Source organism: Hesperophylax consimilis, chromosome 12 (genome assembly GCF_061612785.1).
Source record: "Hesperophylax consimilis isolate HC1 chromosome 12, BYU_Hcon_1.0, whole genome shotgun sequence".
Taxonomy (NCBI): domain Eukaryota; kingdom Metazoa; phylum Arthropoda; class Insecta; order Trichoptera; family Limnephilidae; genus Hesperophylax; species Hesperophylax consimilis.
Genome location: NC_142847.1, coordinates 2,828,936 through 2,844,699, shown reverse-complemented (window position 1 = coordinate 2,844,699; position 15,764 = coordinate 2,828,936). Strand labels below are relative to the sequence as shown.

The window sequence follows — 15,764 nt, the reverse complement described above, 5'->3', positions numbered from 1 at the left end:
GTGTAAAGGATGGAAAATCCAGGGAATTTTGAAGCCACAATGCTTTTAAAACAGTCATCCAAATTTTGAAATTTATTTGGGGAAGATAAAATATTCTTCCGAAAGTCTGATGTTATTGTGTTCCCATAAAAGTGATTGCCTTAAATGGAATAATGTATATAGGGAGATTGGGAACTCCTTGAAGATATGGGAGGGAAGATGACAGAGAATTATAGAAAACTTTTAATTAGGAGAGGAAAACATTTTTTTCTCTCAATCTTTTGTTAGAATTCAAATTAACACTTAACCGATTAAGACTTTGTTTAATAGGATGATGTGATAACGATAAACCCTTGAAAATATATTTATTAGCAAGGAATTGCCTTCTGAAATATAATGGAGGCTCCCCACATTCCACCTGAAGCGCATTAATTGGAGAAGACTTCATAGCTCCAATAATCATTCTGAGGGCTTTTGATTGAATTCTTTCCATTTTCTTATCTAAATATTAAGGGAGGGGGTCAAAAAGGAATGTGCCATAATCCAAGTGGCTCCGAACTAGGGAATTATACATTAATTTAAGAGTGGTAGGATGAGATCCCCACCATACTCTGGAAACTGCTCGCATCATATTAAGTCCCTTTTCACACTTTGTAGAAATTATCTGAATGTGTGGAAGCCAGGATAATTTATGGTTCAAAAGAAGATCAAGGAATTTGATTTGAGTAGCGGTTTGTAGAGGCACATTATCAAAAGAGATTGAGAAGTGGGAAATTTTTCTTTTACGCGTGAAAGCCACGACCCTTGTTTTAGATGCCGCCAGATTCATCCCATTTATTGACAACCAGCTTTTAATATATTGTAAAGCCAAATTCATTTCCTTAGCTGCAAGAATAATATTTTTATGTAGCAAATATATAAGGATATCCGCAAAGTGAAGTCGCTTGATAGAAAAAGGAATTACTGAGTCTAGGTCGCTTATATAAATATTAAACAACAGAGGACTGATAACAGAACCCTGGGGTAAACCTCTCCATAGTTTGCGCCTTAAGCATTTAGAGGAAGACTCAATAACAATGGACCTATCTGTGAGCAAATTAATAATAAATTGGACTAATTTCGGGGGGATTTGTTTTTTAATTAGCTTTTCTTTCAAAACATTCAGTAAAACATCATCGTAAGCTGATGAAAGGTCAAGGAATGTGGCCAATGTATAAGAATTTAGGGATTGAGAAACTCGGATATCAGTTGTGAACAAACTTAAATTATCCATTGTAGATTTCTTTTTTCCGAAAACCATACTGATTTGGTGAGATAATATCTTGACTTTAGATTTGTTAGTAGTATCTTCTTCTTCAATGACATATTACATTGATGGGTTCAATCTTCAAAAGTTTAATAAAAGTTGTTCCTGACCTTCAAATATTTCCTTTCGGCCCTAAATGCCAATGATTTTTTTACCCGTGCAGGTAAAGAAAAGTTTTGCCTAGATTTTGCTTATTTTGAAAAAGAAGCTTGACCAGTACTACTTTTATCTCCAGAAATCATCAGTTCCAATCTAAGTAGGTCCTTTAATGTGTATAAAATTTGCGATAAATTCCACCTTGCAATAAACCTTTTATATCTAATAAAATCTATTGCTTTACGATTTAGGTCACGATACTAGCGGATTGCCGTTTTATTGTCATGTTTTTTTTTATATTCACCTAAAACCAAAAAGCACTTTTTATGAAACACTAGCTGACGTGTACCCGGTGTTGCTCGGGGATTTAGGATTAGTTTGGGGTAAAGTTTTAGGGTTATGTTTGTTTTAAACGAGCTTTGAAGACGGCGCGGCGTTTTCTTAATCAGACGTGCACCGGTGTAAAAAGGGACAGTGGCGTAAGTTCTTTGGAGCAACATCCCCTAAAATACCGGTAGAACAAACATCGGATGTTCTAAAGATTACCATCCGTTGTTTGAAGGGCTCAAATCTATCAAACGATTTATTTATGTATTATAAGACGGTTACACATCTAATTGAACTCTTTAATTTATACAGGTACATAAGAACACCAGCCTAGAAGTTGCTACCAAAATCAACAGTGTGACCCACTAATTCAATACCACGTTTCTCATAAAAACGTGATTGCAAGAAAGTATTTACATCAAGCTAAAGTTTTTTAGTAACATTTCAAATGTCCTTTGATAAATTATCGAAGAATTCCGTGAAAGATTTTTTCCGGAAACTAGTGAATAAAGTGCCGCCGGCGAATGTCTTCCGGTGGCGCTGACATCTCCTGTGGGCCGCTTCCGGACCACAAAAACCTTCCCGGTTTCACACCTTGTGACACTTGTGCGACAAAACTTATAAACTCAATCAATCTCTTGATTCCTTGAATGCACTCACAAAGATGGATTGATTTTTCTAGCAAGTTTCCATGAAATTTTTCAATAGAATTTCCTTTAAAACCAACGATATTAAAGTAAATTATTCAAAGAGTGTGAAGTTAACCCTTTATTGTGTTTGACTTTTACCCGTCGATGAATTTTTAAAATTTGATTCAAAGAGAAGAGTAATTCACGTAGGTCGAGCGATAGGACTCACGAATTCTATTTAATTAATTTGGGTTATTTCACAATTTTTTAATTAAAAATAATATGTAATACACTTGCGGCACGTTTCAAAGTGAAAGACACTCTCAGTATCACCCTGGGGTTCTTACCCCAATCTTAATTCTGAATTCTGAACGGTGGTCTTCTTAGATTGAAACGTTGCTTGAAATGGCTTTAACCATGTTTGGTAACCAGATTTGATTAGTCAGGTACTTCGCCACCTTCCTCTCCCCTATCTCCTTTCTCTCTCCTCATCACCTTATCATTTGAATTATCACCGAGATCTGAATTTCCTGCTTCATTTAAATTCGGACCTCTTCAACACCCGCAGAAACAAAATCCTTCCAACATCCCCTTCCTTAACTGTATCACGACGTTGTCCAACCTGGTGACGATACATTTCCCCTAAATGTATAGTTACAAATTCTCTGTAGCTTAAAATGGAAATGCACAAAAATGACTTTTGCAATTGCATTAAGAATCTCTTCAAATTATTGATAATTCCGGTTAAAAACGAGATTGCAGCCCGAACAAAAAATTAACAGGTGTCCTGATAAACTTTTAGTAAATTACGAATATATTACCATGATGTGATAATTTATCGTGAGGACAAAAATTGTTTTCTCTCCTAGCGTTTAGTAACTTTACCTATTTAAAGGTACCTACTTAAAACTCAAGATAAAAATTTCTTAACCTAGAAAAATACAGTCATAATATTTTCACAAGAAGGTAGGAGTATTGAGTTTTTCTAGAGTGGAAACGTATTCATATTCTTTCATTTCACGAGTTTGACGCCATTTTTACATAAATAATATTATATGAAAGCGGATCTTATATATAAGAATATTTAAACAAGAAACAATAACACTCCTTCAAACATTTTTCGGAACGAATTTAAATAAAATAAAAATAAGGGTGGAGACGATAAATAATTAAACTAACCACCACGTCGTTTCTCCAAAGTGGTCGGCAGAGAGGACGGACAGCCAAATAACTCGGTCTTAGCACACACTCCTTGCCTCATTCACATGCATACATCGTTTCGTACATAGTCTTCTAATATTCTGATTCTTGACATGGCCCGAGTTAAGTATCTGATTCACTTAATCGTGCCATGTCTTCCTCAGGGGTCTCCAGCTTCTTATATCGAGCGTCCCTTTCTCAGTCTTACTCAAAGTCAATACGCTTACATCAGCCTTGCATTCTTTGCAGAACTCAACATTTTTTAAACGATCATAAATGCTTTTACCACATTTACGTCTCAGGGATCTCATTTCTACAGCATTCAATCTATAATGCTACGTATAAACAGGACAAAATTTCCGCGAGCGGAGCCACGAATTATGAGAAAGGAACGAAGCACCCGCAAACAGCGGGAAACGTCGCTTGCTTTTGCTTTGTTCCTTTCCCTTAAATCGTGACTCGGCTCGCGGAAATTGTATCCTGTTTATACGTATCTTTACGCCCTAGTAAATAACGCTTTGTTTAAAATGGAAAAAGAGCATTCCCTTGAAAAACTCTATTTTTCAAGATTATCAATGGCAGAAATTTTAACAAAAGAAGTACACATTTCAAATATTGTATTTTTTTTCCATACCTAAAAAGTACCTACTGAAGGAATTTTTGCAAAAGAAATCAGGTAAAAAAATTTAAGTAGAAAATTCAACGATTATCGCGTCATCACAATCAGTTTCAATTGTGAAAATGTACTTAAATTCAAAGCAAGTCCGAGAGTTCATTTAGAGTTCATTGAGTTACAGACAGCCAACCGAAATTAGTATGTTTGATTGTTTACATGAAAAGCAAATAAAATAAAAGCTTATATATTTGCGGCACGCTCAATAGTGGTAGATACTCTCAGTAGTGAAATACTATCGAAGTGGCTTTAGCCGTGTTTGAGCCAAGTATTTCCCAATTTCTCTCTCTCTCTCTCTCTCTCTCTCTCTCTCTCTCTCTCTCTCTTCTCCATATCCTTCACTTCCTTTCTCCATAAAGTATTCAAATAAAGATATACATAATATCTACAGCGAGCGGTTTACATTGCTCTAGAGTTAATGGTATAATCCCTTAATCTCTCAGACTTACCTATTTTACAATTTATTTATATTTTTTAAAATACTTTGCTAGACTCCAATTTAAGAAGTCGTTAAGTAAGCTTCGTAAGTTATGGATGGCAATCTCAATTATGGATACGAGAATAAATTGTTTGTGAAAACGCACCAAAAACAAACAAACAGTGAGTTCTGGCGTCGAGAAATTTTGTTCAGTTTTTTATGTCAGGAATTGCATTGCTGCAATATTTTTGAGTTCGTATCGTCATTTCCATCATGAGCTTTGGGGCTTTAAAACTGTATAAGAAAAGGAACCAAATAAAATAGTAGCTCAACACGCTTGCGTTGACCTGTTGAAGTGCCGTCCAGAAATCTGTGCAATTTTCATGACACCAGAGGAGTCGAAAAGTTTTTACTGCGACGAATAAAGAGATTTTCTGCTGAATAGTACAGTTTTATTGAGTATAAAAATGGTTGATTGTTCCCAAAGAATAAAAAATTATAATCATTGAAATAAACATTCTTCTACTGATTTCTATTCTTTGGATTTTTTCTTTGAAGTAAGTAAGCAAAATAGAATAAATATATTACCTGCGAGATATTTTACATAAAACGTACTAAAAATACAATTTTCACAGACTCCGAGAAGAAATTCCTCTCCGCCCGCGCTTCAAATACGAAAAGAGGCAATTTATGCATATTATTGGGAAATGCATTTTCGATTCAATTTTGTGTGAACCAATTTACCCGTTACGGAAGTTTGCCTCCACTCCCCCTGGGAATACCGGATCGATGTAAGCTCTGGAGATTGTGAGTCAATACGTCTTTCAACAATTCAGACTCTACTCGGTGATCGAAAAAATTTCAAGAGTAGTCCTTTGTGGGGGAAGCAGACGAGTTCTGAGAATTTTTTATGCTCGATTTTCTGGTAATGTAAGCTTGTGAGCAAAGCGTGTGTAATGTACATTGTGTTGAAGAGGTTGCTAGACTGATTTTATTTAAAAATCTATACCATCAGCCGTTTTTCTTTAATTTGAAAGAACACACGGCAGCTGCTAGGAGTTATTGGGGCTATGATTTTCCTAAATGTGGTAAAGAATTTTGTGAGACTAAAGAAAAAAGTTAGAAAGTACCTGGAGAGAAGATAGTTAGATAGTACCTGACTAATCAGATTTAGTCACTTAAGATTAACTAGAGTCATTTTTAGCAAAATTTCTTTTTTGTGTTCTAATCAGTGGCCAGCTCTCCGCTACCTACCGAATAAAAAAATATATACGGACGGCATATATAAGCGGACGCACAGCCTTGAACGAGCAGAGATCCTAAGCCCGTCGTAGGCTCAAGGCCGGATACTGGTAGCGCGATGTGTCGTCTCTTCCAGCGAGGTCTTAAAGAAGTTCTAGGCTCAATACCTGATAACTGTTAGCGAGGTGTATTGTCCCTTTCAGTAAGGTTGATGAGTGCCTAGAGGAATTCTTTATCTTTATCTTATAGAGAGAGATAGCGCACTGTATCGCCTGTTCCGTGAAGTTTTTAATATTTGATATAACTGTTAGATACTATTACTCAGTTACTTCAACCATTGTTATAAATTGGCGCCCAACGTGAGGCTACGATAAAAAAATTTTATGCATTATTTTTAAAATACAGATAATATTTTAGTAAAAATTAAAATTTCTTCATAAATTAAAGTCACTTAAAGATTTAATTTTAAATAGGTAAGCATTTCTAAATAAAATAAAATAATTACTCTAATCAGAAATCTAGATACCTACCAACACTTAACGGAAAACATAGTTTTGGTAATGATAAATAGAACAGTATCATATCTAGGGATGGTCCGATGATCTGTAGGGAACCCGCTTATGTAAGTTACGCTGGTGTAAACTGTGCACCCTAAAGTTAATGTTTGAAATACATTTTTTTAAATAAAAAATTTCGACTATGTTCTAAATATCACTTAAGAAATCAATAACATTTCAGAAGATCGTGTGAATTTCAAAATCCCTGTACATTTTTTCTTGTGCTTCTCTCCAACTAAAATAGAACAGAATATCATTATTTACGTCATATTTATTGGAGAAAACACAGATACAGACTGCAGACAGCAGATAAATAAATACAAAACCTCCCCAGATATTTTTTTACGTGGATTAAAAAAATTATAATACTAAGAAAATTTGCTTGTACGGAAAAAAGAGAGAAAGTACACGGAGAGAAATGAGTGTTGCTAAGTTACTAAGAATCTCTTTAAAAATCATTCGTAATCCGGTTAAAAACTAGATTGCAGGCCCTTAACGAATGAATTGATAGGTTTCCTGATAAACTTTTAGTGAAATACGAATGTATATCACGATGTCGGAACACGTGCTCGTAAAAATCCTAATATTTTTACATTTCGTCACTATATATTATATATTATCAAGGAAAATGCGGGTTCGTAAACACATGTTCCGATATATAAGGAATTTACAAAAATTTTATCTGGAAATGGCTTGCTATCCTATTTTTAACCGGACTACCAATAATTTGAAGATTTCCTTAATCAGTTAGCAATACCAATTTTTCTCCGTGTGCACAATTGTTTTTTGATATTTGAAAAAATATTAAAATTAACAGACCAAAACGCCCTGTCATTATTCTGCCTATTCAGATATGGTCACCAAACACGGCCAAAACTATTTCAAGCAACGTTTCAATTGTAAAATATTTATTTAAGTTAATTTTAGTTTATCAATTTGTATTATGTTACAATTTACTCATGAAAAAAAATAGTATATTTGCGGCACATTCCAGGCTGGATGATACTCTCAATATCGCCAAGGTGTAAGACCACCATTCTGAATAGAATCGTTTCTTGAAATAGCTTTGGCCAAGTCTGGTGACCAGAACTAAATGGTCAGGTACTTCCACCACCTTCCTCTACCCCATCTCCTTCGCCACCGACTACCTTAAGCCTTACGACATACCCCAATCGGGGTATGTCGTAATATGCCATAGTCTCACTGGCTCCAGACGGTTGGGAAAAGTTGGGACTCTTTTGAAAAAAACTAATAATGATAAAAATAGTAATTATTCGACATCTCATAGTGACTAATACTAATAAATGTTTACAAATACTTTTTGTAAAATAGAGGGAAAAATTTTATTCTACGTATTTCTCATGCGTACATTTTATTGCCAACCTACTAAATTGTTGATTTATTTTATTCAGGTTATGTCCGAGAATACAAAAGAAACTCAAAATTATTATCATTTGAAAAACATGACTTGAAAATTAAAAAAGAATTACGTTACGCTAAAAAGAACGTAAGATTTTTTCTTTTTACGAGATAGAATACCAAAAAAACATTAATCCTTTACAGGCTGATGAAAACGACCAACTCTCTTAAAAGATTTATTTATTAACTGTTTTAAATATTCCAGTTTTCTGGAAATGTTACAATCTTGTTAAACTGGAGCGCTGTATTCCAATGTAATTATTGCATTAAATTGAAAGCATACATTTAGATTATATATTTAAAAAAAAGTTTTGAAATAGTTGTCCTTCGTTAGCTACAATAATTACATTTGGTTCCTACCATAGAATAAAGAAGAAAACTAAGGACGGGTTGTTTCGGAGTATTTGAACAATTCATCAAATTTCAACGTTCATTTCTGGGATCTGTGAAAGTCCAATTCAAGTTCTGTTATTATATCATTATAGGCTAATTGCTTGACAAAACTGAAATGAAAACAGAACTTGAAAAAATCTTTCACAGAACTTGAAAATGAACGTTGAAATTTGATGAATTGTTCAAATACTCCGAAACAACCCGTCCTAAGGACTGGTTGATTCGCAGAATTTGAACAATTCGTCAAATTTAAGTTGATTTACAAGTTCTGTGAAGGTTCTATTCAAGTTCTAACACTATTTCAGTTTTGTGGAACAGCTGGCCAATAATACAACTTGAAGAACCCTACAGAGAACTTAATAATATATATTTATATAATTTTATGACTTGTTAAAATTCTAAAATTCTTAAATTTCTAAAAGTTATCGTAAAAGTACTTACCTTTACAAATCAGATTAGAATAAAATAACCTACAATGATCGCATTTTGGTTCTAGACCATATAGAACGCGGTCTGTCTCTCTTACACTTGCCTAAAATTGTATATCGCCATCCTATTTGAATTTCGTTATCATGGTGAAACACAGTGGAATGAAAATATAGGCTTGGGCTTATATGTAGTTGGGTCACGAAACACGCCCCAATGTACTTCTTGTATTATTCTTTATTCTATGGTTCCTACTACGTTATTCTACGACACAACCCGACTACATACATATTATATCATTTGCGTAACGAGCGCTTAAAAAGACATTGTATTTCAATTAAAACACTGGTTTGTAAAATTCCTCCACAAAAAGGTGAATTCTTAATGCCTGACAACGAGATAAAAAAAGTTTTTACTAATTTATATACTACCTGGTGAATGTCTAGTGAATAGATTAAATGAAAACCATCTTGAAGATTCCTCGACTAATAAACAGTTCATAATTTAATTAAACTGCAGTTTTAAGTATGTTTTTCTTTCAGCATAATAAGTTATTATATTTTCGATAAGACTGCAAACTCTCGCTCTCTTTGTAGAAAGGTTTTGTTTAATAAAGTAATTTGTGCAAGTTTGCATGCTACAGTAAGGTAAAACTAGTTTCATGCTTTCTTTTCAGACAGTTTCGGTTTCTTTGCAACTTGCAAGTTATCAACTACAAAAGCTTCTTGAAACCAAGCGCGTAGTTGTGTATGTGTTATTTAAGTCTGTGCTTTTAATTAGCGTAAACAATATGTTGCGTTAACTTATAGAAGATATTCTGATTTTTAATTAACTAAACTTTACTTCAGAAAATGTATAATATGACAATTGAAAATTTTAATTGTTTGAGGTTGTTGTAATCCACACAAACAAACTACCTATTTTTGTCTTCAGCGATTGAATTTTCTCTAATGATGGATACTTTGAAGGGTCAAAAGATCATATTCTAGCCTTGGTTAGTTTCATGATGATTTTTGAGGCTACCATATTATAGCGAGGCCGCAAACAAATAATGAAACTGACTGCATTCCTTCAAGTCAGGAGCAGATTTTTGATGCAATAGCGTATCTAACGGGACGTGTTGGAACTCTTCAAATCAATATACAATCTTCCTAACCTATTCCGTTCATCTGCACTCTCCACTAAGGTGTCGCAAACCTGTCAAAATGGTTTAAACCCTACGTAAAAGCCACATCTTGTACATTTTGTATTCTTGTTTTTAATATATTTTTACAAAGCGGGGCCCATCACAATCGAAGCCAAGCCATGTCATTGACAGCATGCAAAATTAGGACTTTAACTGCAAGATGAACAATTCTGCAAAAAACACTAATTTCAAGTATATCTCTAAAAACGATTGCTACCATTTCATTGCTAATTTCCTAACATTCGAGTCCATTTTTCCAGCGTGTCCCGCTACTACGAATTCAGCAAGGATCAGGACTACATCTGCACCACTGCCGAGGACTCTGGGATGCACCTGTGCGGCGACTTCCCCCCCTACCGCTACGGGTCGCTTCCCTGCAACGGGACTCCAGATCCGTTCAGCTTCAACGCGCCCACTGCTACTTCCTGCGTCAACTGGAATCAGTACTACACCAACTGCACGCAGCGAGGACCGAATCCATTTCAAGGCACCATATCGTTTGACAATATTGGGCTGGCGTGGGTGGCTATCTTCCTGGTAAGAACCTCTTAAATAGTTTTCTTTACGCGCAACTGGGCAATTACACTTAGAAAATGCTATGAACTATTTGTAAATCTAGAAACTACTCGAGCTTCAAGCTAGTTTGATAATCGCTAGAATTCAAAAATCTTGTAACTGATATAAAACAAGGAACCATTAAAAATATTTGCATAAGTGTGTATTTCTTCAGATTTATTTTTTATTTTTTATTATTGATACATTATTTTACAGTATTTCATATTTTAATTCAGTAATGTTGGCCTCACTGGGTTGTTTACCCGTGCTAAGGCCCCCATTTTATAATATAAGAATTTATACATTTAAACAAAAAACAACATTAAAATAAAGATAAATTTAAACTAAAAATAAAGATAAGAAATTAAAATCTAATTATCACACTAAAAGAAAAATATTAAAAGAGAATGGAAATCGGCATTTATAATGATTTATGTGTTTGTGCGTGTTGCGTGTTTTATATATATTTTTTTGTGTTGCGTGAATATGTTTTATTCTTTTTTGTTATAGAATTTTGGAAATATTGTCTTTTTTGTTCTTTAATCCATTTTTTTTTATTTTGTGTTTGAATTTATTTTTATTTTCCTCAATTTTTGTTTCAAGTAAAGACTGTTGAATGCTTTAATAGCGTGGTATTTATGGTATCTTTGTCCAAAGGTAGTGTTTACCGTCGGAGTTTTTATGTTTTTTTTTATACGCTTTATTAGTGATATTTTGTGTTTGTTGGGGTTACAAATGAATATGGAGTAATGATAGTAGATATAATGGAGTAATCGTGCATTTCAAATTTTCACGGCCAAAAGTAATAGTGATTTATTTTTGGAGTATTATGCCGTGTTATGTTATGGCTGCGAAAACCTTAAATCACATCTCCATCAACAAGTAAAAAACAGTCCTAATGACCTTTTCCTAATCTATTATATTCTAATCTATTCTACAAAACTATTCAAACATCTGCTCTAATCTTACTAAAACGGTTAAACCAAATTTCTACAGAGCTAAAATAGACTAATCCCATAATAACCCAAAACTTATCTGGCAAATATTTAAAAAAAAATCGCCTACACTAACCAAAAAAAAAACAAATAAATTGGAAGTAATCGACACTGATAACGGAATACTCTTGCTCAAAAAAAATATACATCAACTATGAAACTACACAAAAATTTTTTTTGCAAACATAACCATACCTCAAAACTTTAACCCAGACATTAAAAAACACTCAAATTCTCAAAGGAAAAAATTTGCACTAAAACCAACCACTAAACACTAATTGTATCTAAATTCATACCAACATCTTCTTCTAGTGGTAGCAGTGGTAGTGATGAAATCACAAAGAAAACAATAAAATACTCACAAGTCGAACTTATTGAACCGATATTCTTCCTAATAAACCAATATATTATAATAATAAATAATAATAACATAACATTTATATAGCGCAGTTTTGTGTTGTTTCACTACAAGTGCGCTTAACTATAATAAACTTAAAATAAAATTTCCTATTGTGTTCCTTTAAAAAAAAAATAATTACATAATATGAAATAAAGAATAAACGGTTTACACAAAAGCAGAGAATAAAATTTAACAATAACAGTGCTATTTTAGTAGAGGATAACAATAAAAGACAGTGACAGTGCACGAAAAATAAGAACTTTAAAATTAAAATATTATATAAAACAGGAAAACATTAAAATATTATATAATAGGTGGACATTAAACATAAAAGTACAATAAGGAGGAAACCGAAACCAAACAATTACCGGAAAACTTCAAAACCTGGCTTTTTATAGTATATTAAAAAAGAAGCTTAGATTCATGAGAATATAAATGATTTTAAATTATTAAATATGATTTTTTGAATAATTTTGTTTTTAAAACCCGTTTAAATTCAGCCAAATTTTGTATATTGGTAAGGGCTGGGGGAAGTTTATTCCAAATGAGTGGGCCAGCTACACGAAAAGAGCGATCATAGTAAACAGCTCGATTTGACCGAGAAAGTTCGATTAAACGATTGGTAACATCTAGATCTGCTGACCTCAGAGTAAGCTGTCTATCGCTTAGGTTTTGTCGGACACATAATTCCGATATATAGGCTGGCGCCATTCCCTGCAATGCTTTGAAGGTCATTAGGCAGATCTTGAACTCTATTCTTTCAGGGCATCGAAGCCAATGAAGACGATCCCTTAGAAGCGGGGTTATACGACAATGCTTAGATTCACCAAAAATCATTCTCGCCGCAGCATTGAAAACGGACTGGATTCTGTTGAATTGTTTTTTAGGTAGGCCAGCATATGCACTATTACAATAGTCCATACGTGAGACAACGAACGAATTAATGAGTGATTTTGCTCCATCAAAGGGAAGGCATCTCCTAATTGATTTTATCTGCCTTAGATGGAAAAAGCCAGCACTTACAGTTTTTGAAATTTGCGATTCAAGAGAAAGACAATTGTCTAAAGTGAAACCTAGAAATTTTATTTCCGTAGAAGGGATTATATTTGTATTCTGAATACGGATTGGACTGGAGTCGATGAGGGCTTGTCTTCCAGGAGAAGCTATCCAAATAAATTCCGTCTTTGTAGGATTAAGTTTGAGTTTATTAACAGACATCCAACTTGAAACCGTGTCAATGAAACTAACCACCTCGTTTTTAAGGACGTCTTTTTCATCCGGGGAGCAAAACTTGAAAATCAAACGATCATCCGCGTAGCCTTGTGATTCAAAGCCAGCTGAGTGAATGAGTCGTTCGAGACGATTAGTATATAGAATGAAGAGAATGGGACCCAGTACAGAACCCTGGGGAACTCCAAATTCGATGGGAGTTTCAGGTGATGTATATTTATTGAAAGTTACTGAAGCTACTCGTCCAGACAGGTACGATGACATCCATTGGAGTACATCACCTCGAACGCCAAATTCGGTTTCAAGCACATTTAATAAAATACTATGATCTACAGTGTCAAATGCCGCACTCATATCAAGAACAGATACCAAACCCAACTTACCTGCTTCCATCCCGATGATCAAATCTGAAATTACCCGCAAAAGGACAGTTTCCGTTGAATGAAACTGTCGATAAGCAGATTGATTTTTGGCAAATAGACCGGCCGAGTTCAAGTACCCCACCAATTGTTTGGCAACGATTTTCTCAAGCAGTTTTGACAGAAATGGTAGGTTAGATATTGGCCTGTAATTATCCGTATTGTCTGTATCAAGATTTTGTTTTTTTAGAATCGGAGTTATAATTGATTTTTTGAGTGTTCCCGGTACAAGCGAATTTACTAGTGACTTCTGGATAATTGCGGTAATTATAGGCGTTATATCCGGAAGACATTTCTTTAAGAGCCAGGTAGGTATGGGGTCTTGTGTGCATTGTTTATTAGGACAAGACATCACAGCACGCGTGACATCTTCTTCCGTTACAGCTGCGAAAGTAGTGAAGTCACCAGAGAGCGGACTTGGTGCTGCGACAGGAGGCGATCCTACTACACTGAGGGCCCGAATGTTTTCAACCTTATTTCTGAAGTGTGTTGCGAGGCTGTTTGCTTCAAGGGAGGAATCAACCTTGATGTTGCTCTCTCCAGACAGAGTCTTTATGTTTTGCCAGAGCTTTCGAGGGTCCTTTTCTGACTCAATTTGGTCACACCAAAAGTTTGATTTTTTCTTCGTCACTTCTTCCTTATACACTCTTTGCTTTGCAATCCAAAGCTGCCGATTGCTGAGAGTTGGGTTCCGTCTGTAAGCCCTCTCCAATTTACGCATTTCCCTTTTCCTTTGAAGACATTCTGCATCGAACCATTTACTGCAATTTCTAATGCGGCAGATCTTTTCTGTGAAAGGAGCATTTTTATCAATTAATGCCAGTAGCGTAGAATTATAGAGAGTAACTAACTCTTCTACCTGCATTTCGCAATACTTTTCCTTATCACAGAGAAGCGAGGTTTTTAATTCGATGCAAAATGTCTCGAAGTCGAATTCTCTCCAATTTCTGGAGATAATAGATTTAAACTCCAGTTTTGGAGGATCGAAGGCAAACACGGATGTGACGAGACGATGATCCGATAGTCCAATGTCCGTAACATCTACGATTTTCGGAGGAAAACCGACCCGGGAAATTATTGCGTCAAGTGTGCCTCCTGCATCATGAGTAGGTGAGTTAACCCACTGGTCGCAGCCGAAGTCACGCAGAATTTTATTAAATTTTTTAGTCATGGGATTGGCTTTCTTTTCCAAGTGAATATTTATATCTCCCAGAATAACAACGTCGCAATTGTAATTGGAGGTACACTCCAGGAGAGATCTAAATTCATTGAAAAAAATTGCAGTCGGTGGGCATGACCCGGGACGATAGATGGAAATTATCACGAGGGATGCACCATTAGCTGAAGCCTTGCAGCCGACAAACTCAAAAGTGGTATACACCTGACGTATTCCTATACTGTCTAAGCGAATACCATTTTGCGCTACAATTGCAACCCCCCCGTGATTTGTAAAATTAACGTTGCTTGTGTCCGTTTTGATCGGTCTTGCAGCTTCATACACCGAGAAACCGCTTGACCGAAGTGTTTTGATGGAGTATGAGTCTGCATTCTCATGCCAAGTCTCCGATAGCGCCAAAATATGAATATCTTTGCCCCTTATCAGATCCACAATATCTTCGTGTTTATTAGCAATGGATCTCGCATTCCAAGCCGCAACATTCAGAGACTTAGGTGGACGCAAATTTCTGGTTTGAGCTAACCGCAGATTTTTCACTAATTATGGAAAGCAGAATTCCTTTACAATTCAAAATAGGGACTATCACACAAATTTTCAATAAGGTAATCATAAAGATATCAATAATTATAGACCAATTATAATTCTAAACACTTTATCTAAAATCATAGAAACTGGAATCAACAATCAAAAATCTACTCATCAATTACCTAGAATCAAACGATACGGTACTAAGACAACGCGCTTAATCTTACTGAACTAGGTCCATTGGACATACTTTAGCAGCCCATTCATATATATATTCTTTGAATCCTTTTCATAAGAGGTGCTGCATTTTTTTGTGGGATTAGTATCCTATTCGAATTTAATGTTTCAAAGATCCAATCATGTCTGTTTACGTTCACAAAAGATCTAAATGACAATCTTGTACATTCTTTAAGGAACCTTATTTTCCTTCCCCGACATTTACCACCCGCAATAATTTTAGGAAAATAATATCTGCTTCCCAACTTCCCACCAAGAATCCATCTATCATCATTAAGCAAATTTACTGGCGTATGAGATACGTCTGCCATATGAAGGTACTATGTAGCCACAATTCTCGAGGCATTAGATGGAAATATACTATACAAGTATAGA

At 34.9% G+C, this 15,764-nt stretch overlaps 1 protein-coding gene across 1 annotated transcript in view; it reads left to right on the top strand.

The window, feature by feature from the left end:
- The window catches only part of LOC149419013 (voltage-dependent T-type calcium channel subunit alpha-1G-like), a 281,206-nt gene that overhangs the window by 245,897 nt on the left and 19,545 nt on the right, over positions 1 to 15,764 (top strand). The window contains exon 6 of the mRNA XM_089637919.1: positions 10,112 to 10,388. Within this exon, the coding sequence (XP_089494045.1) occupies positions 10,112 to 10,388 (277 nt within the window). The remainder of the gene's footprint in view (positions 1 to 10,111; positions 10,389 to 15,764) is intronic.